Raw genomic sequence first — 24,860 nt, 5'->3', positions numbered from 1 at the left:
TCTGTTTCGCACTTTTAATATTTAAGTCTGAGAAGAAGATGAGATAAAAGGCATGCGCTGTCGGTATTTTGTTTCATGGAATTTGTCCGTGGGTAATTGCGCTTGCACTCACAGGAGAAAGGTCAGAAACACAAAAAAAGTAAATAAAAGTGAAAAGATGCACAGCTCGGTCTCGCAACTTCGAACAACACCACAGTTTCACGACAGCGAACAGTTTCAGAAAACAGGAATCAGTCCGCTTGTGACAGTTCAGTTGTTTGGCGTATGTATTGACGCCCGACAGACCACTTGGACAATGCATGTGCCGATGTAGGGAGAAACCGAAAACCGGCAAATGGAGTACCACAGTGTGTAAATCGAACCGGAACTCGGTACCGCGAAGTAAAAACCGGCTGCGTGGAAAACTGGCCAGGTGGAAAACCTACTCGTAATAGAGTATACCTAAAAGCAGTTATTTCCTTCTCTTGGGGTCCATTGATAATCATGAAATGTGAACCAGGAATGGAGCAGGACATAGCGGGAAGCAGGGGTGTGAGGGCTCGAAAAGAAAAACACATAATTTCTGTGAAAAAAAAATATTTTCCTCTGTTCGAAGGACATATAAAGCGAAATATATTGCAGCTGATCCAACCTTTTTGGAATCTGCATACAGCGAAGCATTTTTTAAATGCATACATAGTGCTGAAATCTGTGTCATTGCAGTGTCAGCGCAAGGTAATCCCGAAGGCCCTGACCATCGATGCCCTCGCCCAAACCACACAATCCATCTTACAAGATGTTCAAACGCCCCTCTTCGCATCTGCTTGGTTGCACGTGCATGTGCACCAGTGCTACGCTATCTGGCACACGTCGCGATAATCTCAAAGAGCCGGTTGGCGTTGCCACGATAGAAGTATACGTGCGAGCATAGGTCGACTAGCTCACTGATTAGTCATCTCACTCAGACTGACCCCTGAGTCCGAGTGAGTTCGGTTGAGTAGAATTTCGGTGAGTCTGGATCCGAGTAAGCCATTAAAAATGCATTTGCTTAGTCTGAGTGAAGTCCCATGTTATTTGTCCGACCTATGGTCAATTTCGAAAAACCCATCGCTAAAATCGCGATGACGGCGGCAACGGGAAAAGCTTATCGAAACGACGCGCACCATGCTTCCAACGACTGTATTAAGAAAAAAATTCACCGACGATTACGATACTCCCTAAAGCGAAATTTCAGCACAGCTCTATGCGAGTTTTCATTTCGCGATATATTGGCGGGCGCGGACAATCTGTCTCGTGCGGCACATTGCAAACGGAGCGAAGTGTGGCGCGACTGCCTCGCTAATCTGGAGATCGCGAGAGGCAGCACGTGGGTGACGCGTGGGCGCGATTCACAGCAGCCGCCGCAGACGGACCTCCGCTCATGAGGCACTTTGCTTCCATATATGTCATCGGTGGCTATCATCGGGGAACAGACGACACGCGTTACCCGGCGCCATCTCGTAGCGGTTGTCGCCGCAGAGCCCGTCTTGCGCGGCACTGCGCTTTTCTTCTCACGCTTTCGCCGTACCCTCCTCCTCCGTCTTCCTCCTCGCGCTCTCTTCGCTATCGCCGTCTTTCATTCCCCGCTGCACTCCGCGTTCGCTCTTTCATCCTTCGTTGTGGTCATTCGCGCGCTTACGCCGAGGGACGCCGACGCGAAACGCAGGAATGGGCGCCTAAGAGCTGCGCTTAGCGCCCCCCCCCTCTCCCTACCCTACCCCCGGAGCCTTGCGCGCGACAGAAGACGGCACGCTTCCTTCCCGCATTCCTTCTCGATCGCTGACTCACCTTCACACTATTTCATTTGCACGTACAGCATACAGCGCGCGGCGATGATTTTATCGCCCTTGGACTTTATACGGAACCTCACGGCGACGGCAGAAATGCACCTGGAGTTTCCATAATAAAATAGTTCCGTACACGAGAATTTCTGTCCGGCAGACAATTTTTACACTTTAAAGTACACTATAAAGAAAAAGGGTGAACTAAGCATTTTTGCTGTGAATTGCGTTTCACAAATGACAAAAAGTTCCGTGTCACCGCAAGAAGGTGACTTCGCAAGTCATAAAAGATGCAAAACAAAATCCAGGTGGTGAAGCGAATTGGAGACGCCGAAGCGATGCTTCCATTTACTATATTTATTTACATATCTGCACGTGAATATATACATGACACACACAAAACCAAAGAAAAAAACGACGAGCACGAAGGTACTGGAAGAAGACAAAAACCAAAGGACTTACATGTGTCAGCGAACAAACTTATATCATCTTTTTCAGGCATGGCCCGGTTGTTATGCGGCACTCCCTGAAAAGCAGTTGTTTGCTGGACAAGTTTATCGACAACGCATTCACACATTCATCCCCAATTTGTGTAATTTGTGTTATTTCGCGTGCTTCGATTATTTCTCTTGTTAGTATTGTGATGAATTACGAACCTTCCGTACCCTGAAACATTGCAACTGTTTCTGCGTGTTTCTGCAGCGTTCTGTCAAACTGCCCCCCCCCCCCCCCCTTCAAGGGCCCCTAAAATATATATTATGCCAAAAGGGGAGCTAGAGTGTGGCGGCAGAAGTTGGCCACGGCGTATACGTGCAACAGACCAGTGAACTGCAGCATTGAAAATCGGAGGTTATCACTAAGGCCACAATTTGAACACTTCACAACGTACGGGAAAAGCTGAGAGTGACAGCTTCGTGAGATTTGATGAACAGTTAAATCATAGTTGGCATTAACCGCGTTTACGCGAACGCGACGTAAGCATAACGTACCAACTTTCAAGCTTACTCCAGGTAATTCGCAAGGGAGCATGGGTAGTGCGGCGTCGATCTGTTTCACCAAGATTCGGCAGAGAAACGATAAGGCAGAACACTCGTTCTATACTGGGTCATCGCATATTTGCAAAGTAAAGAGCAGCACGTTCAACGAGTGCTGCTTGAAGAGCATATGCCAACAGCATTGCGCCTCTTCAGCGAGCCCAGCCTTGGTCATGTTATGCGAGTCGCTGTGCAGTGATAAGATTTTGCCTCGTTAGCCAAGAACAAAAACCGGTTCCTGTCGGCTTTGGGGGCAACGCCAAGGCATCTCTTAGATAACACGCGCCCTACAACACTTCTGTAGAAAAACGATTGTTTATACAGACGGGAATAGCCATCAGGACGCGTGGACACCGTTTTGTAGCCGCAGTTTCAAATAATAGATGCTTGCCTTTTTCACTCGAATGGCAGCAAAAGCGCAACTTTATTAGCATAAAAATTGGAGGACGCTTAAGCTTCGACTTTAAGAGTGGAACGCGATAGCGTTATCGGGCCCCGTTGGCATCGCATTTTTCTTTCAGTGGAAGCACTTCACTGCAACACAGAAAGTGGGAAAGCCAGCTTACAAAGACCAAGCTTACACCGATCCCCTTAATGTCGGCTGCACTTTTAAACAGAAATGCATTGCTGGGAAAACGCTTTTCCAGTTTTTTCAGTCTTGTATTAAAATCTGAAGACCCTAGCACCCTTCTTTATTATTTTATTAATTGCTTGCTATTGCCCCGACGCGCGCGCGTGTCCAAACTCCTTTGGCAGGCGAAGTCCCAATTTGACCTGCCGTAGAGTTATTGTGCAGTCTGTTTCACACTTAGGGGAAATCTCGGAGCGCATTGCATCGCGATGCGGCGAGCCCTGGAGTCGGGTGCCGGAAGCAGCTCGCGCAGGCGCAGACGCTCGAGGCGCGTTATCTTGAACCGCGTCGACTGCTCGACGCAAGATAACGCACCTCGAGAGTCTGCGCCTGCGCGAGCTGCTTCCGGCACCCGACTCCAGCGCTCGCCGCATCGCGATGCAATGCGCTCCGAGATTTCCCCTAAGTGTGAAGCAGACTGTACATATACCGTAACTCCAACCTGCCGAGGATGCGTGCGCCATCTGGATATTGTTTTCGCAAGTCAAGTACCCGAGCGCGCGGCTGTAGGTGTGGTAGAAGTTCCGGAAAAGGGGTTTGTGTTTGAGTTTCTTCGTAACAGAATTATGTTTTCTCGTACATTCAAATTACAATCCGACGCCGAATGGTAAAGTCGTACTTTAACATTTTTCTGAAGGATTTCACTGTGAGAAATTCAATTTTTGTTCACCACAACCTTGCACCACGTAGAGGGGTTGCGCGGTCGGTGTGGTTGGGGATGATTTTCTTCGCCACGGACGCCGACATCGCACGCCGACGCCTGATTTTCTGCGACACGGGGCCCTTAATGCTATCGCGTTAAAATAGGTTTTCTTTTCTTAGGAAGCTTTTGCTCGCGGGGGCTCCTATCCAAATACATGGGAAAGGTGAAATCGTTCTTCTCGACAACCACTGCTCTAAATTTGATGCGGTTTGTAGCATTTAAAAGAAAAAGTAAAAATCTAGTGACTGTTGGCTAGCAAATTTTTGATTTAGGTCGTCAATGTTTTAATACAAGTAAGTAAAAATCGCGAATTCTCAGAAAACGAAACTGTCGTTGTTTACAATTCTGTAATTCAGCAATAATAAGCGATATCCAAATTCATTACGATAGCAATTATATGTACACTTCAACCGGATTTCTGCCGTAGGTGTCGCCGTCGCCGTGAGCTTCCGTATAGATTCCAAGGGCGATAAAATCGTCGCCGCGCGCCGTATGCGCGAGTGAAAGCGCGCGGGGGACGCGCGCTGTCACGGAGAGCCAACGCACGGCGGAAAGCAAACGCGACCGTCGCTCGAAAGGCCGTGGGGGCATGGGGGGGGAGGGAGGCGGGGCGACGCTTTGCTACGGCACCAAATGCGTATCTTGCAACCGAGCGCAAGGGGAACTGGCAACGCAATCTCCCACGCGAAAGCAAAAAAGCGGGAAGGCAGCGCGGGAGGGAGGGGGGGGGGAGCAGATTCTACTCTGTCAACAAATACGCTTGCACTGGCTGTGGTGGCGGTCGCCCGCACCGTCTCTTATCTCCACATGGCTCTGACCTTTGTATGCGCTGTGCATTCGCCGCTCAGTTTCCGTTGAAGCGATAGACCGCACAATTCTTCGCCCGCTGCAGCGCCTGCGCTCGCTGCCAGCGTTTTGACAGTCGTTGTCTGCGGTCATTCAGTGTGATCTATTTATGTTTGCTTGTGCGCGTGTCCAAGTTTATGCAGCCGATAAAACTACTATCCCTACTCCGAATAGCTCTCTACCAATTTGCTATCGCAATTGATGCTTCGCCTTTCGGGCGAAACTGCGACATTTTTTTTTGTAAATTGCACCGAATACTACGTCTAAAGCGCACAAAATTTATATTGCCGCGACAACTTGGCCACATTTAAGTTGCGCGCCCTTCGTATTGGACACTGTGCACGCCGTACCGTGTTGTTGTTCAGCAACAACAGGCAGCGATCTTCGTGGCACGAGCACCTGGTTGGGCCCGGCTCACATGCACCACGCGCATGAGGCAGCACTCGAGAAGAAAGACGGTTAGACGCCAATTTTAGATCGTGACTGCCGGGCATTCTTCACGACCGCAGTGACTTTTAGTCGTGGGCACAGGTTCGCCCTTAATAAATATCGTTGTTTTGTTAACCTGTGTTCCTCAACATTGTTAAAATATGTTACATGGCTGCCAATAAAACGAGTGATATGTAAGTAGAGCTTTTTCAAAACCCTTGTAAACAAAGTAACAAATTCACCGTAAGATATAAGTTGACATGTCAAAATTGTCCGCTTTGGATGATCTAATGGATGCAGTTTACAGTACTGCGATATCGGTTCTTCGTGCAGAGCTGCGAATTTGTAAACTTGGAGCTTCTATTTTTTTTAAGCTTATGAAAGTTCCTTTAAAACATTCAGGCCCTAAATCGCAATTATGCTTCCAACAATCACTATTATTTAACTTGCTCTCTCAAATGCAACAAGTTTCATTAAAATCGGCCCGAGGGTTATCTCAGAAAAGCGTTTCGGCGTTTTACATGTATTTGAATAGGTGGCATCGAAGTTTGACCTGAGCTAAAGCTTCTCTTAAGAATTGAAACTGAATATCACCTACTGAACTGTCGAGCGGTCGTGTCTGCGTTGTACAATTTGCGATTAACAAGAACTGTTCTGAAGGAGGACATGGCCCGTCATCTTCAACTTGTCATTTTATAACGTTAAATGAAGTTAAGAACCTATTAAACCATAAAAATAAATACTGGCATGCACCAAACTGAACTAAGCAATTTACGATGCAATTTACATGTTTCTACAAACTAGTTCCAGTGTCAGTGCCCCCTGCAAGCCATGGATGGATGAAATAATCAGGAGAGAGCATCGCGCAAAATGATTGAAGCCAAGCTTATCGACCCAACACGTGATTGTGACGTCAGAGCGCGCGGTGTACGTTTTAGCGCTTCCGTTCTGTAGGCATAGCTGCGTCAGGGCGGTCCAGCTGGTGCGCATTGATTAAAAGACACGGCTAACCAAACATTCTTGAGAAATACACTCAATTTTGTGTTTGGCTGACACTGCATGACACTCCTCCGGGAGTTGTCTAAGTATGCCTAAGCATTGTGCCACTTGCTCATCTCCACGCAGCCCGGTGTCATTACCAGTTTTATGACACGTGATCCGGCCAGTACAAACGACAGCGCTGCGGCGACACGAACTGGTGCGGACGGCGGCGCAAGGTGCATTGATAACGCAAGCAAAGTACTGCAGCTGGTGGCGTCAGGTGCGCTGATGACGTTCCGATCATAAGCCGTTATCGGTCTTTAGCGCCTTGTCTATCCGTGTCGAACCATTACGAACCGTTAGCAAAGGACTCTGGCATGGTCGCGAGGACGGTATCTTGAAAGCGATCTGCGAAGCGGACAGAGAGTGCCGACTGCTGATAGCTCCGCGCGCTGTGTTTTCGCCGCTCCGCGTTGAAGAGAGACCCATATCTTGAAAGCGATCGTCTTACGCGAGGGACGGATGGACACTTTTCTCGTTGGGTAAGCAAAGAATTGCTTACGCATTTAAAAAGCGAAGGGATAGGCTTCACGGAGTGTTTGCTTGACAGGGCTGTCTAAGGGACGTAATGCCCCCTCCTAGTTTGTCTCCTTCATCCACAGATGGATGCGTCATGACGTCACAATACACTCGGTCGTTCTATTCCTGTGATTGATGCAGCAGCTGCCACAGGCAAGGAAAACCTGAGAAAAAATTTAAAAAACGCGTACAGCATTCTTGGCTCATTTTATTGCGGTAGCAATTATATGAACACCCCAGGCTCATTTCCGCCGTCGTCGTCGCCGTGATGTTTCATACAAAGTCCAAGTGCGATAATATCGTGGCCACGCGCTGTGTGTCCGAGTGGTGCGCGAGGATGAGTCGAATATGGTGACTTTATTTCGCGCGCAAGCAAGAAGGCGGGTAGGAAGCGCATCATCTTCCATCGCGCGCAAGGTACCAGGGGGAAGGGAGTGAGGGGAGGTGGCGTTCTACTTCGACGGTGGCTGCGTATGGCCGTTTGGCGCGCCTGAGCGCAGCCGCGCGTATGCCCTATCTTGAAAGCAAGCTGTGATTGGGGACAGAGTCTAGGTGCGCCGAGTGTTGATAGCTTCGTGTGCGCTGTGCTCTTGCCGATTAGTTCACGTCGAAGCGAGAGGCAGCATAAAGGTCAATTCGCTCGCTGCTGCAGCCGCGCTTCCTCACGCCAGCGTTTTGATAGCGAGTGTCCGCGTTCATTGAGTGAGCTGTGTTCATGTTCTGCCGCGCGTGACACCATGCTTGTTAATTTAGTAAGTGAGCGAATGCTTACGAGTTCATACGGTTGATAACACTACTCTCCTGACTTCATACATCTGTCTAATAATTTGCTATCGCAATCGATGCTTAGCCTTCCCGGCTAAACTGCGAGTTCTCTCTTTTTTTTGAACACCACCACCATACTTATAATGTTATTGTTACACGATATCAGGAAATTTATCTGTGTGTAATGACATCACGATAATGTCGGTGACGCCAGTCCCAGCATTTCGAGACCTATTTTAGCATAAAATTGAAACATTTTATGAGTGTTCTTGCAATCGTCTTTACTTGCTCAATGTGGTTCTTCTATGTGCGAGAAGCATGCGGTAGAGTTTCTACAACTTGGAAATTAGACGTAAGTACAGCTTTAAGCATGCAGTGAACAAAGCAGAGGTGCGCTTTAGTATGCATGGCTACCCGCCGTGGGAGCTGAGTGGCGCTGCGCTGCTGATCTCGAGGTCGCAGGTTCAAGCCCGGGCGTGGCGGCCGCATTTTTTATGGGGTTTGAAATGCGAAAACCTTAGATGTATCCTTAGATTTAGGTGCATATTAAAGAACCCCACGTGGACCCCCCCCCCCCCCCCTTCCTAAGGCGTACCTCGTAATGAAATCATATTGCTGGCACGTAAAATCCAAGTATTTGTTTTTTAATGGTCTGGCTGGCTTTTGTAGCGTGCTATCTTGTGATCTGCGACACAAACAGTGCATAGGCAAATGATTCGGTGGGGAAAAAGAACTTCTGCTGCTCTGCATATCAGGCTAAGCTTGTCGGAGGATCGCGCTGTCCGAGCCAGCTCGTGCACAGAGCTAATTTTTCTTCGCCAGCTGCAACAAAAAGGGAGTGAGGGAAATGTCGTATCAGGGCCTGTTTAAAAGCCTCGAATGGTGTAACCTCCGATAGTTGTTTTCGTCGAGGCCCTCGACGTGACTTTCTATGTCTAGCTTGATGTTCCTGCAGAATTGTTAACACGGCGTAGTCAGAATTAAGGGCGCCAACGGGAACCGATAATGAGATTCGGTCATGAAGTTGGTCGTCTTCTGATCCAATCGGGGTATAGTTGAGAGTCCACTCCGTAGGAATGAACCGGTCAGTTTTACCAGTGATGGCACCCGGCGGGGCTATTGCGGCAAAGTTCGGTCCTTTTCCGCCACGAACGCATTTTCCAACTTCCCTTACATTAGTTCTGTACCAGTGCGCGCGAACAGAACTAGAGCACAGCTAGAACTGCGCTATAGGTTCGTGCACGTACGTAACTTTGATGTATCGTATAGAATAATGCCGCTGTTATCTTTAGCCATATTTCGACGTGATTTTGCGTCTGTGTGTTTTGTTTAGTATTTTCATCACCGAATCTGGAATACTCGTGCGAGCAATGAATTGTATCAAAAGCGCATTGCTTTCAGTCCTTTTCAAAATTAACTAAGAAGCGATTACCCAGTGTATTCATCCCAGATGTTAAGTCGGATGCATGTGAAACAGCATGAGAGGGTTCTTTTGTGAAAATTGACACCAATTTGGTCGAGATTGTTGTGTCGTTACAGACGACGAGAAGTAGCCGTGAAGTGCGTTTCGAATACCGATAGTTGACATGACAATTCTGAATACAGCATCGGCTTGCCAACATATATGCCACACGATGTTGCACCATCGTCTCTTTGTTCAAGTGAAGAAAAGCGTATTTTACGACAAGAAACACGAGGAGACGCTTACTTTCCCCGTGTACTAGCTTCCTCAGCAAAGTCTACGAACCGAGCATTCCACGATAAAGCCGATTTTCTTCTCTGCCTATATGGAAACTATAAGGACTGTAGTCCAAACTTGGCACTGCAAACTTTCCAGTGCGCTCGTCAGCTTTATTTAAAAAAGGGATATTTAGCGCAAAAAATTAAACTCGGACTAATTTAACACGATGTACGTCTTGAAAGGGAGGGACCATAATTTCTTTCCTATGAAAAAAAAAAACTCATGCAATATCAAAACGCCCGTGATACACCCTCTTAAACATCATTTTGAGTGTGTGCATGTGCCTGGTTTATGAATGCATTGTTTGTTTGTTTGCTTTTTTTTGCTTTCCGCTTGGCGGTCGTACGCATATTTTTGCTCACTGGTGTACATGCATGGTGATGCTGCCTTCGGTATCCAACTGGGGCATTTAAACACACAAAAATATGGTTTTCACGTTCGCAACATACCATTCAATAATAACAACCGACTTGAAAAGCGAATATATGCTTGAGCTGAGATGAGAAATAAAACTTGACCACATCTCGGCTGTAAGATTGCTGTGCGCAGTCATGCCATCAGGCACCTATAGAATATGTACCTTCCTGTACACGCCGCGAACGTTCGCAAACCCTCCTAGGAATCAGAGCCAAAATTCACAATGCTTCTCGTTCCTAAGTGCTCCTTTCTATTGGCCAGCTGCCTTCTCTAACGATATGTTCAACATCATGATCGGCTCGAATTGGCTCTTACGACATATCTGACGCGTAAGAGCTTTTTGCGAATGCGGGCCCAGTCGTCCTCCAACTACGAGGAGCTTCCGTGCTACTGTCCCGCGATCAGTCAGAACGGCTTTTGCTCTCACGGGAACTCCAGCCTTATTTGCTCCAAAACAATGACTCGATTCATTGTTCTCTTATCCCAGTATCTATTGCCGAGGCCGCACAGGCCGCTTCCGCTGTCACCAAGGTCGTCGCAGAAATTCCCAGGGCTTGATATCTTTCAGCGTATTTGAATAAATAAATAAACACATAAATACAAACATGCTTGGAACAAATCTGTTCCTGTTTCCCATATTTTTGTTATATTACACATACTGAGTTTTCCGTACCTTGAGAAGTTCCATCATAAGAAGACAACAAGCAAAGACACCAAGGACAACATGGGGGAACTACTTGTACTTACTAACTGAATTAAAGAAAGGATGAATTAAAGAAAATGAAAATGGATGAAAAAACAACTGGCCGCAGGTGGGGAAAGATCCCATACCTTCGTGCGATGCTCTTACCATTGAGCTACCGCGGCGCCGCTTTACTGTCGACTTTCTGGGGTATTTGTGTTTTACAACTAGATCTAACCCTGGGAGTGTTAGCCAGCGCTACCACTCACAATCCCAGGCGGCGGATGTGGAACATGATTTCTGCCGCAGGCGTCATGAGTACGTGATCTTTTTGGGTGAAAGCAACTGGTCAATAAACCCACATATGCTACCTGAAGGCATCAATGTTGCCGGTTTGTGAGTGTTGGCGAGAGGTCTCTGCACACAGTATCACCAAGGTACTTCATACTGTAGATTACGGTGTATTTGCATGAACTAAACTGAAGGAAACTACAGGTGATGACAACTTAGGAATTCATAATATTTTCCGGCACTTTCTTCGAAAATGTGTAACTGGCACTATTTACAGACGCCAACATGTTTTCAACGAAGTTCTGAAAAAAAAAAAACTCGCCAATGATTACAATACTCCCTAATGCGAAATTTGAGCGCTGCTGTATACGTGTTTTCATTTCGCGATATATTGGCTGGCGCGGACAATGTCTCGTGCGGTACGTTGCAAACGGAGCGAAGTGTGGCGCGACTGCCTCGCTAATCGGGCGATCGCGAGAGGCAGCGCGTGGGTGACGCGTGGGCGCGATTCACAGCAGCCGTTGCAGACAGACCTCCGCTCATGCAGCACTTTTTTTCCATATATGGTATCGATAGCACTCATCAGTGAACAGGCGGCGTGAGCTACTCTGGCGCCATCTCGTAGCCATCGCCGCCGGAGAGCCCGTCTTGCGCGGCGCTACGTTTTTATTCTCACGCTTTCGCCATACCCTCCTCCTCCGCTTGCCTCCGCGCGCTCTCTTCGCTATCGCTGTCTTTCATCCGCGCTCCGCGTTCGCTCTTATCATTCGCTGTGCTCGTTCGCTCGGTTACTAAGGAAAACAGGGGGACGACGCCCTCCGCAAGAGATGGTGCGAACAAGCTTAGCTCTAAAAATATTCTGTGGTGGAAATTGATTCAAAGCAACTCGAGCAGTACAGCGCGTCATACCTATCCTGGATGCGTAGATTTGGGAAGTATAAGTTTGCGTAAATCCTACACCATGTGGTAACCAATGCAATGCGAAGCCTTGTCATCTATAATGATGGCATGCTGTGTTACTGCTGCGTCGTTGTCGGTCGACGCCGAACTTGACGTCGTCGTCTCAACTCGGTGTCGCGCTCTCCCGATGCTTGATGTCGCCGAACTTGGAAGCGTGGACGTTTTGTGCGGTGGTTGCATGGCTGCAGCTCGCAGTCCAGCGCAGGCACAAGAGCGAAACGTGTGGCCATTTGTCACGAACACGCGCGTCTCACTTTTGCTGTGCAGTCAAGTATTAAATGACTCACAACGTCCAGGGGCGTGTCCTGTCCGCCGCCAACTCATCCCGAAGGCGGAGCAATAGCCGCAAGCGCGCTGCGGCTCCGTGCTCCTCGTTCTCGCAGCGCGCTGGCTGCCCGCCGCTGGGTGACGTAAGGAGAAGGATGCTTCGAGGGGCGCGGTTTTTAATGTGAAAGCATTATATGCCTCACGAAGCAGAAAATACGGCGAGCATCCGGCGTTAGCATGCGATGTACCAAAACCCACGTGACCAAGAAGACGTCACGTTCCTGGCGCAGGACATCTGCGGCAGTTCGCACTGCGAAATTGCGCGGTGAAGCCACAGCGTCGCATGGACGGCGTGGCCCACACCTAAAAAATTGACTTTGCCCAATTCGAAAATTGAGTTGACCCACGTTCAAAATAGACCTGGCCTACTTCCAATATTTGGGTGGCCCCATGTCCTAAAAATTGACTTTGCCCAATTGGAAAATTGAGTTGACCCACGTTCAAAACCGACCTGGCCCACTCCCAAAATCAACCTGGCCTACCCCCAAAATTTGGATGGTCCACGCCCCCAAAATTGACTTGGCCTACCTGACCCACTCACAAAATTTACTTGGCCCACTCACAAAATATGTGTGGCCCTACCCTCTAAATTCACCTTGCCCAATTCGAGCACACGACCAAGTGAAAACTATCTCGCAGAAGAGTCAGAATGCTTTCACATTCAATGCACGTAAGGTGCCTCTGTACGTACACAAAGAATTAAACGCATTGAAGGTCGTCATTCTTAGACTCCCGTGCTGCCCTCAGCGGACTGAGACAAGATGGCGATAGCCCAATTTTATGCAGAATCCTAGAATCGGCCGGCAAAATTACTTCGCGTGGAGTTTCCTTCATTGCCCAGTGGATACCCTCGCACGTGGGCATCGCTGGAATTTTCTGTATGTTTGAAAACGCTCGTCTTGTGATACGCCGACACCTCCTAAAGCAGCACCCAGACCAGGCGTGTTGCAAACGGATCGTTTCCTCCCCGTGTTCGTGGTCGAGGCTTGCCCCGTCGTGGCTAGAGCACTGTTATACAAGTTAAGGGTTGGATCTCAGTTGGTACGCGAACGCCTGTACCGACAAGGACGAGTGGACAGCCCGTCGCGTACGTGTTGTGGCTCCTGTGAGACGCTTGAACATCTCGTTATAGAGCGCCCCGCATTCGTTGCGCAGCGCGCATTGCTAATTAAGGAATAACGACTTATTGGACTGCGGTGTGCGACCCTTGACGACTGCCTGTTCCCGAGGGGGTGCGCTGCTCGACGTGACCAGGCCCATCGAACCCTGCTAACATTTCTGGAGGATACTGACTAGGCCTCCCGTTTATAGACATTATCTGTGTTTTGTTTTGTTCTGTCTGTGTCTCCGTCATTCTATTTCCTCTTTTCTTTCCTCCTATTTTATTTCCTCTAATCCCTCCTCTTGAAAGAGTAGGCATGGCATTGTACCCCTCTCGGTGGCAGTTGTCAGCTTGCTCCATCCCTATTTCCTTCGTGTCCTTTGTGTGTATATGTGTACATACCTAAATAATAATAATAATAATAATAATAATAATAATAATAATAATAATAATAATATAATAATAATAATAATAATAATAATAATAATAATAATAATAATAATAATAATAATAATAATAATAATAATAATAATTCCGTTTTGGTTTCGCACTCTCTGATAGCCGAAATTCGTCGTTCAGTGGGTAATCTTATTTTTCCACATCATAAAGTTGACATGGCTTGTACAAATAGCCTACTTCAATTTCCCATTTACGGTGAGACCGCTGAAATTATAAGTTAGAAAGTTAATTAATATATTATTTAGCGACTAATTACCACTTATCACCCGTCACTACGTGGTCACCACCGCCGATGGCATGTCTCCGAAAGGGACCACCCCTTTATTTCAACGCGGCTACTTTTAAATATTGCTTCAAGTCTTCGTAGAAACACCCTGTAATACAGTACAGTGCCAGAGAGCGCCCCCCTGTTCTGCCTAATCAAGCAATAGATCGCGACATCGCACCTGTACTTGTATAATGTAGACTCAGAGATCTAAGAATCTCTGCCTCTCATTGGAATAGCGCATGGTGTTCAACGGCTTCTTTGATTTTCTTAGCTTTCCTATACATTTGGGCTACACCACTCTTGAGCCATTGGGTCCCATTACCCTCCCCGCGTGTAGGGTAGCAAACTGGACTGAGTCTGGTTAACCTCCCTGCCTTTCCTTCCACCTTTCTCTCACTTGAGCCATTGGGTATGACTGTGTGTCCATTGATGTGTGCTACCAGCAGTGACGCAAGGGTATAGAATCCTAAGATTTATTAAGATATGCGTTGTGCTTTTCGGTGCATTCACCTCTCGTGCTTCTTCCTCCCGCAGTGAACATGCATGGGCTTTTTCCTCGTGGCAATGTCGCTGCGTCGACGCCTCGCACCGTGCACGCATCTGCCTGATTTGGTGTTTGCATTTGGGCAGAGCCTGTGAACGCCTGTGTAGTGCACGAATATTGCTTGGGATTACGGGTTGCACAGGACAAAAGTGGACGCATCGCATTTAGCTGTATGCCATTTAATTAGCCACTTCACTAAAGATTCGATTCACACATATTCTAGCGTGTGCGTTAATTTATATGCCGCTACTTATTTATTATTATTATTATTATTATTATTATTATTATTATTTATTATTATTATTATTATTGTTGTTGTTGTTGTTGTTGTTGTGTTGTTGTTGTTGTTGTTGTTGTTGTTGTTGTTGTTGTTGTTGTTGTTGTTGTTGTTGTTGTTGTTGTTGTTGTGCAATTGAAGCGGCTGTCCGGCCGAACGGATCTAGATAATCCGGAGACTGATTATAAAAAAAAGAACAAAAAATGGTTAAGCAGGCTCAACTCCAGCTATACGTAATGCCAATAGTAGATAATGGTTGTTATGAATCATATAAGTGTTCTGCAGCGAACGGTTACTGTTCCTGCGAGCTTCAAGGAAAGATCCTAGGTGCGGGTGTTGACGCATATAAAGAATACGCAGGTGGCACACGTTTGAAAGGAAACGTTTCTTGAGTGTCGGGCCTTGGCACTGCCGAAACGTTATGGGCGCATATCCAGTGGCACTGGGGTGTCTGGGTCTGATAAAAATCCGCAGGCACCTATATATGAGCGAACGCAACATGGATGTCACCAGAGCATTACTGGGAGCAAAGCCACAAGCAAAGCCAAACGATATCGCGCGTACTACTGTAGGATTCACGGTCGCACGCACATTCCTCACCGAGTATCGAGCAAAGCGAAACCGCACTCGAGTGCGACCTCGAATCTGTAGAGCAAGGGTGCCCTGCCACTGATTCAAAGAAGCTTGTCAAGAGGCCCACTGACATCATTAGGGGGCACAAATCTTTTAAATGCCCAATCTGTAATATATGCTATATGGTGCTTCAATATCTAATAATTCTGGTTTTAGCACGTTACTACACACACATCTATAGCCTGCAGTAGAGCTCTTGATGCACTGGGCCGGTATTTTGTAGCGATGCCTTTCCGGTAATAATTCCTTTTCGCGCTTATCGCGCTTTGTCAGTGGTCGGAGCGACGGTCCGCTCGCGTTATCAACGGAATCAGCCGGCCGTGAGCGGTGGATGATAAGACTAAAGTAGAATAAGTCATAAGGCATCGCTACAAAATCGCGGCCCTGGAGAGAGTTTTCAAACTGCGGATACTTCAGCAAACTAAATACTAATCAATTAATCACTCTGCTAAATAATTTATACCAGCAATAAGATTTTATTGTTGCCATTGTTCTTTGTTTTGTTGTTTGTATACATCTGCACACATATGGCCAGAAATAAAGGTTAGCAAGTTGTTCTAAATGTCCTTGATGTGGAATTGTGTTTGCATGGGCATTGCAGGGTTAATTTAATTCGGACAGAATTCATGTCCGGCGACTATTCCAACAGGATGTTTCTTCCTCTTTACTGCATGCTTCACGAAAGAGGCCAGATACATGCCGAAAAACTTGGTCGACTCGGACAAGAACGCATTAGGCAAACACCTTGACATCGGGGCCGTTCGATCGTTGCAGGTACCGCTACTACGTGATCCACAAGCTCCGGCAGCTCAAGTTCCTCGACTCCCGCGCAGTGACCAGCGCCGAGCGGGCCGAGGCTCGGCGCGTGGGCGCCTTCATGCGGGTCGCACGACCGCCGTTACACGTCGGGGGATCGGTGCCCTGGGCTGACGGCGGCTCGGACTCAGAGGCGGACGCCTACCGGTACACGCCGCTGCCACCGATACCCACGCACGGCATCGGCCGGCAGCGCAAGACCGTCTACGGCATGCTCAAGTACAAGTACACCGGCAAGCACTCCGAAGGGAACCGCTTCATCCGCAACGAAGAGCTCTGAAACTGCGCCCTCCTACTGCTCCACTTGATGCCATGTACTACACCTACGGGTCACGTGACCGGCAGCGCCGCCTTGTACGCGTAGATGTGTGTGCGCGCACCGCTGTTACGGGAAAGTATAGTTCGCGATATCACGGAGCGATATCACGGAGCCAACCCGTTTGGTATCTTGAGGTGACAGCGAATGGGCACAATAATGAGACGATGCATGGACAAGCGTAAACAAGAAGGTAACCTGTGTCGTCTGCTCATCGTGTACGAAGTTGTGTTTTGGGTGCTGTCTGCTGACATTACTGTTGTGCCTATCGTGTGCCCGTAATTGCCGCCTGTTCTGCGTAAGTGTTTTATACCATAGACATATCGGTCGTGGGCATATCGGCAAGGAGAACGTATATGTCGGCTGTTTTAGGTGTAACTGCTGGCGATGTTGTGCAGTCGTGCGCAAGAGGCGCGTGACATTGTCTGCTGCCACAAGAAAATGCTTGCCATTCGATACTCGGTGAGTAGTGTGCGTGCGACCGTGAATTCTCCAGTAGTACGCCCGATATCATGTGGCTTTGCTCGTGGCTTCCTGCACATACCATGTTAGGAAAGCTGTAGACTATGGCGACACCTGTCGCAAATCCTCATATTACACCAAATTCGAAACCACACATTGGCCACATACATATAGCTATTCTCAGCGACGACTGAAGATGACTGGACTGTAGACTTAAAAAATATGGACCAACAGCAAGTCATTGCAGGACGTGCGACAAGCGGAGAAAAAAGGACATGGAAGAAAGTTTATCATTGCAGCATAACACCCCACGTGCTCCTGTCGTGTTGTGATTTCTTTTTCCTAGCACAAGGCAAGGTTCGTGACCAATTTTTTTTTTTTTTTGACGAAACACATTTCATTTTTTAGCCTTTGTACATGAGCAGATACTCTAGACTTGCACGCATACGTTTATTTTGTAACGATGGGGATTGTTCAGTCCACACAAGAATTCTTTCCTGTTCATCACTGGTGGATGCAACTCTTGTACATTGCAAAATGTCCATGACATCTTGCGACGACAAATGCTTGTGAATGAAGTAAAGAAGAAAAAAAAAAGCATTTTTTCCAATCCAGACTTCATCATCTCATCCTTCTTGACCCTTCAACTACGGGTGACTGTGTTTCTCACGATGTTCTGTCAGATTACAGCAAATAAAGTACAAAAATCCTGAACTCGCTCTCTTATAGGGATTCTGCTTTAAGCGAGCATTTTGTGAGCGCCACTGTTCCATTCGCATATGTGGTGTTGTGTGGGACGCGAGCATGGCTGGAATTCAGCAGATAGAAGCGAGTCTCTGAAGAACAAGCAGCAACTAACTTTATTTTCTAATCGTACAGCCTCTACGGCTCGGTTGTGCACCTTCGCACCACTTCCCTTTCGCGCACACAACGCGATAAGATTTTACCGAGTCAAAGATGGGAGAGGGTGTCTGGCTGCTGCTGTGCGACCGTGAGGCCGCGACATCACCTCCCCTCCTAGTGAGTTAACGAACGTTCATAGGACGATTTAAATTGTTCACAAGTGCATACGACGGGGCGCCCTGGAGACTCGACCATGCGTGTCCTTGTGACTTGGCGTGTTTGAACGAGTAGAGCCTTGGAGGGTGGTGTCACAGATGACGTTGCATGTGAAACAGTGTCTGCATCTTCAATGTGCGCAGGCTTCAGCTGATCGAGTGATACGACTTCGTGACGACCGCGCACGTCGATAGGGAACTCGTAGAGAAAGGAATTCAACAAGAGCGGGCACTCCCATAGAGCCCAGCGGCCGAATTGACGGCAGCGTGCCAAGCGGGCGGCATCAATCACTTCCGTTTTCGGTTTTGGGCGCGCGCAGTTTGTACTCTAGCTAGCACGCCGGCTGCGTTTTTTTTTTTTGCCCGACCGGCTACGGTCTTCGTGCGGAATCAGTTTATTATTTAGTAAAAATGATTGCGAACGATCTTGTCAAGTTCCATCGAATCTGTGTCACGTGAAATTTCACAAAGTAGACGCAAGACTCCTTGTGAAATGAGGAAACATTTATTTTGCTCTATATAAAAGCTCGTTCGGCGCTTTTTGTGCGTTCATCGAACGTTGTGACCCCAGGTAAGCAGTAGATCCCGTATGACGCTCCACCGGACGGCATCAGCTGAAAAGAAAATTACAAGCATGTTAGATTTACAAGCATGCAACAGCATGTTACAAGCATGTGTCATTTGGTATTTATATATAGGAATAGTGCGTGTAGAGGCGAAACGTGCGAAAGCGGTGAATGGGTGGCATTACAAACAAAGGCAATTCGCTTTTACATATATAGTGTAGAAAATACCCGACTTATCTCAAACAATACCATAAAATATTGCTATACGCATGTGGTATTTGATTGTCTGAACCAGGCGCGCGGGCGCCATCACTCGAGAAAAGAGGAAGAACGAGCTGGGCTCGCGCTGTGAATCTAACCGGTCGGCGCTGCAACCGTTGTTGTAAATATAACCTGTAAATAGGTGCTCGTCTTACTGACTCGTCCTTCGCGTAACATTGTGGTGGAGGTGGAACGTTCCCCGTCCTCGCAATGGAGCTCCGAAGCGACCGCACCGTCGTGTTCTCAGCCATGGCGTCCGATGTAAACACCACGTCGCCCCCTACACCAGCGGCGCCCACCACAACGTACGTTACGGTTCCTAGTCTCCGTGATCCTAGGACATTCTCCGCCCAAAATGGCGTTGACGTCGACGACTGGCTCAGCATGTATCAGCGTGTTAGCCGAAGCCACCACTGGGACCCTACCATAATGCTTGCCAATGTGATCTTTTATATGGACGGGACACCGCGTGTCGGGTTTCGCACCCATGAGGTTGAGCTATCCAGCTGGGACACTTTCAAAGAGAGGCTTCGCGACCTATTTGGCAACCCGTCAGGTCGCCAACAGGGTGCGCGAAAAGAGCTTGCTACCCGTGTCCAGTCGTCGACAGAATCGTATGTCTCCTACATACAGGAAGTGCTCGCGCTTTGCCGGAAAGTCGACGAGCACATGACCGAGGTTGACAAGGTGGGCCATATCCTAAAAGGCATCGCGGACGACGCTTTCAATTTGCTTGTCTATATCGACGTTTCTACTGTCGACGCCATCGTCAAAGAATGCCGCCGCTTCGAGTTAGCCAAAAGCCGCCGCGTCGTCCCACAGTTTTCCCGGCTCCTAAACACCCCTGCCACGTCCTCTTGCTCCGCTCTTCCTGCCACACGACCATTTCAAGAGAACGTCACGCGTATCGTTCGCCGTGAGATTGAAGCGGCGAGTCCGGCCCCCCTTCGCCCGTCGCGGTGGAGTAGTGCGAAGGTTTCCCACTATGCCTCGTAGCCTAAGTGCGTAGGCTGCGGTAGTTGTACAGCCGTTTTGCGGACTGCTCGTGAAAAATTCTCCTGGAAGGCGAATTGCCTTCCAACTGCCTTACACAGTCCGTTGTTATTATGGATGGTGCACCGAAACGAGCAACTCAGTGGTGCAAAAATGCGCGGGCAACCGTGTCAGCAGTGATATCCGCTATAGGTATGGCCTCCGCCCAGCGCGTGAATCTATCAATGCACGTCAGTAAATAGGCATGCTCTTGGCAAGGCGGCAGAGGTCCGACAATGTCGAGGTAGACTTGGTCGAAACGCGCATCTGGAGGCGCGAACTTTACCAACGGGGTCACAGTATATATGTCGATGAATTTTGGCACGCTGACATGGTATGCATCCTATTGCCCAGCATCGAACGTCTCGGTTGATACCTGGCCAGATGAACCTTGCTGTGAGCAACCTTTGCGTAGCTTTGATTCCAGGATGCGATAGCTTGTGAACAGAAAGAAAAATTCGGCGACGTAAATTGGCAGGAACGAAGGGGCATGGCTTGCCCGTGGAGGTGTCACCGCAAATCTCGTCGTCTGATCCCGGAATCTACATCCACTGTAGTTTGAGGGCCGTTTTTGTTGTTAGGAGGCTTTTTAGCTCTTCGGTCTTCTCTTTGGGCTGCCGCCAGCGCGTCGAAGTTGACTCCTTCTTGATCGTTGACGAAGTTTATAGCGCTCTACGACAGGGCGTCGGCAACAACGTTGTCGCTCCCTTTTACGTGGTGGATGTCTGTCGTGAACTCAGAGACGTATGCCAGTTGCCGAAGTTCACGGGCCGTGTGCGTGCCACCGTCCGAACGCATACAGCGGAGAGCATAGGTCAGCGGCTTATGGTCGGTTAAAATGAACTCGACGCCTGCCAAGAAATGCTGGTAGTTGCGTATACTTGAGTAGACGACTAGCAGTTCGCGCCCGAAGGTGCTGTAGAGGCGCTCAGTATAGGCGTCAGCTTCCTCGAAAAGAATGCAGTTGGGTGCCATGTGCCGTCGCTCAGCTGTTGCAACACGGCGCCGATCGCTATGTGTGAGGCATCGACCATTAAACACTGGGGAATTCCTGGCAGTGGGTATGCCAGGTGAGCCGCATTTTCCAAGGCCTGCTTGCTTTGGTTGAAAGCCTTTTCGCTTCCTCGCACCAAGGCAGGTCATTCGAAGATACTTGCATTGCCTTCAGCAGTCCGTGAAGTGGTTGTATGATATGTGCGCATTTGGGCACAAAGCGGCGGTAGAAGTTCAGCAATCCGAGAAATTCACGTAGTTGGCGCTTCGTGGTTGGCAGTGGAAAATCTTGTATGGCCTGCGCTTTACATGGGTGTGGCCGTACTCCCGAGTTCGAAATATGTGGCCCAGAAATGATAACTCAGGCACGCCGAGTTAACTCTTGGCCGCGTTGACGATAATGCCGTGCTCAGATAGGCACCGAAAAACAATCCAATCAATCAATCAATCAATCAATCAATCAATCAATCAATCAATCAATCAAATCTTTATTTCCAACATTTTGTAGCAATTTGTTGGGGCTCCTTCAGGCGAAAAGCTGTGTAAACAGCTTGAAAGTGCCTGAAGGCCCTTTATGACAGCACTACAGACAGCGTACAACAAAATGAAGTATATAAGCATACATGGGTTGTATTAATCAAAACATATCAAATATCAGTCTGTGCAGAACAGTGGTCATTTAACAGAGTTATTGAAAAGAAAAAAAGCAGAAAAACAATGCAACTTCATGTCACAATGAAAACTAGAGTAAATACCATAAGTATACCAGGAAAGATAGCGATACAATAACAACAGTTTATTAGATCTGCGCGCTTGTTTTCACGCACAGGCGTCATGCATCATTGGAAAACAAAAAATGCCGTCTCATTTCTTTCCGGGTTAAGGCATGAACGTCAATACCTTCGTTTTCATATTTATTGAAAAGAGAAGGGACATTGTAGACTAGTGACTGCATTAGGTAATTAGTACGCCTTTTCGGGACAAGCCATTTGTCCTGGCTACGGGTGCGTTGGTCACTTAACTTCCGTTGTAGTCCTGACAGCGATTTCAGAAGTGAGGAGAACTTTTTAGAGGAAAATAAGTATGAATACAGCAAACGAAAGTGATACACCTCAGTAACTCTGATTATGTTAAATTTGGTGAAAAGGTGTAATGTTGTGTGGAGATACGGAACGTTAGCTATAATTCGAAGTGCACGTTTCTGAAGAGCAAGATGTTTGTGTATCTTAGTATTTGCAGTGGTGCCCCACACAAGCGTGCAGTAGTTAATGTGTGACGCAAATAGTGCCTGATAAATTTGTAATTTCACGTTTTCCGGAAAGAATGGCGACATCGTGACAAGGCACCTGTTGCTGATACCAAGGATTTCGACAACATGTCAACATGGGGTGTCCAATTCAGTACAGTATTAAAAACGACACCAAGTACCTTATGTTCGCTACAATCTCAATTGGTACATTATCAAGCAGCAGTTCGTCGCATAGAGATACCTGTCTACCCCTGGTCCTAAACAGGATTGCTTTGGATTTTTTGTTATTAATTTTGAGGCCGTTGCGGCTGGACCATTCTGATAAAGTGGAAAGGAACACGTTCGCCTTACGAATGTCCTCGTCAGCCACCGGACCAGAGACAAACAGGCTGGTATCATCCGCGTATACAACGATTGTTGCCTCATTCTGCGTGTCTATCATGTCGTTAATGTAGATGTCGAACAGAAGGGGGCCTAAGACGCTGCCCTGTGGGACACCTGACCCTATTGACCTGCTGGAGGAAATACTATTTCCTATGACAACGCTCTGCCAACGATCAAGCAGATACGAACACATCAGAATGAGCCACTCCGCGAACACCGTAGGCCGTCAACTTTGTTAAAAGAGTTTCGTGCTGTAGACGGTCAAATGCCTTACTATAGTCAATAAATATTTCGATAATTAAGTTTCCTTTTTCTAGGCTATTGATAATTAATTCCTTCTGAATAAGCAGTGCGGTTTCGGTAGAGCGTCCTTTGCGGAAACCATGTTGATAGTCGTTTAGAGCGTTATGTTTCATAAGGAAGCCATTTAGACGAGAGAAAATAATTTTTCCCAGACCCTTGGAAAATATTGGCAGTATTGAGATCGGTCTGTAATTGCCTAAGTCGTTTTTATAACCACCCTTGAATATGACTGACACTTTGGCTGTTTTCATTGCACTAGGGAAAGAACCAGATTCAAAAACCAAGTTAAATATGTGTGTTAAGTAGGGTGCAATAATATCAATCACGTATTTTACAGGACTAACTTGGAACCCATCAATATCAGTTGCTTTACTGTTTTTCAGTCCGATGAATGTTCGGCAAACTTCTGCATTATCTGTTGGCTTCAAAAAAATAGTTTGCGTGCACTTATCTGTGATCCCTGCGTCTATGGGGCCCAGTGTAGTTGCCGCCACGTTTGTGAAGTACTGGTTGAATTCTTCGGCCAATGGAGTTCCAGAGATTTTGTTATTATTTAAAGTTATTTCCAACTCAGGAGAATCGGAACTTTTTGGATTAAGTACATCGTTGATAATTCTCCAAGTTATGTCTGGTTTCTTTTGCGCATCATAAAACAGGTCATGATAATAAGAATCCTTAGCTTTTCTGAGATCTTTGTTTAATTTGTTTCTGTATTTTTTAATGTTGTAAGGTCCGAAGGTTCGCGCGAACGCTGAAATTTCCTGAATAACTTGTTTTTTTTTTCATTGATCATTTTTACATGTTCAGGACGGACCCACGGCTTTCTAATCTTCTTTTTCAATTTTAATGTTTTGTATGGAAACGAAATGTTGTATATGCGACGAAAGATCAACAGGAACTGATTGTAGGCTTCTGAAGCATCATTTTTGGAATATATGGAAGACCAGTCGCAGTTCAGCACGCATGTGCGAAATGAAATGATGCTTTCACTTGACATAGGCCTGTATAGCATGGTTGATTTACGCTGTTGATTCTTGCGAGTAGAGTAAGAGCACACGATGAAAATCGGACAGTGGTCACTAATGCTACAGCTAATAGTACCGGCCGCGAGGATTGACGTGTCCACGCTAACAATGAAATTGTCAAGAGCAGACTGGCTACGTACAGATACACAGGTGGGCGTGTTGATTACACTACAAAAACCATAGGCACTTAGCGCGAAGGAGAATTCACGTGATAAGTTGAGGTCAAGCACGTTAATGTTCATATCACCACCAATACGAAGTTGATAGCAGTTCAAGGCCGCATAGTCGAGCACTTTTTCAAGATATGTTAAGAATTTGCTAACGTTTCCAGAAGAGGGACGGTACACAACTAGTAATAAAGTGCTAGCAGTTGTTGCGCATACCGTTTCATAATCGGTGGTCACACATGAAAACTTATGCATTAAATCGCACTGCATAGTACTCTTAACGTGCATGGCCACCCCACCCCCTCGAGTCATTCTGTTTGAAAAAAAGTGTGCATAACTATTCAGCACTAACATGTCACTGTTTTCAGTATACCAAGTTTCAGAAAACATGATTACATCAAAAGTAAAATGAAAGCTACTAAGAAAGGCAGAAATTTAATCCTGTTTGCATACCAGAGAGCGAGAGTTCATGTGGATCGCAGTAACAACGGGCTGCGTGTGCGCAGGTAACGTGATTTCAGAAGGCAAACCGTATTCGTCATACATTTTATGCTTCAAAAGCAACCAAAGCAAATGTAACCACAAAAAATATTTCACTTCACACTATCTTTTGCAAGTCGTTCTCTGACTGAATGTGTACTAGCCTAGCTGTTTCGGACTTCCGCGCAAAGATTTTTCCATTTTTCGTCCATGCAAATTTTCATTGAATCTCGCGTTTCTTTGCTACGGTCAACGACAGAAGCATTTTTAGAGCTGGGCA

General features: G+C 47.2%; 1 protein-coding gene across 1 annotated transcript in view; it reads left to right on the top strand.

Annotated features, from left to right (window-relative positions):
• LOC119453858 (leucine-rich melanocyte differentiation-associated protein-like) overlaps positions 1–17,445 on the top strand; it is a 53,126-nt gene extending 35,681 nt beyond the window's left edge. Inside the window, exon 3 of the mRNA XM_037715904.2 lies at positions 16,243–17,445. Coding sequence (XP_037571832.1) covers positions 16,243–16,564 — 322 coding nt within the window. The 3' untranslated portion in view covers positions 16,565–17,445. The remainder of the gene's footprint in view (positions 1–16,242) is intronic.
• The last annotated feature ends 7,415 nt before the right edge of the window (positions 17,446–24,860 follow it).

Source organism: Dermacentor silvarum, chromosome 5 (assembly GCF_013339745.2).
Source record: "Dermacentor silvarum isolate Dsil-2018 chromosome 5, BIME_Dsil_1.4, whole genome shotgun sequence".
Classification (NCBI taxonomy): Eukaryota; Metazoa; Arthropoda; class Arachnida; order Ixodida; family Ixodidae; genus Dermacentor; species Dermacentor silvarum.
The sequence above is the reverse complement of the archived record's forward strand: the minus strand, read 5'-3'. Positions and strand labels throughout refer to the sequence as shown.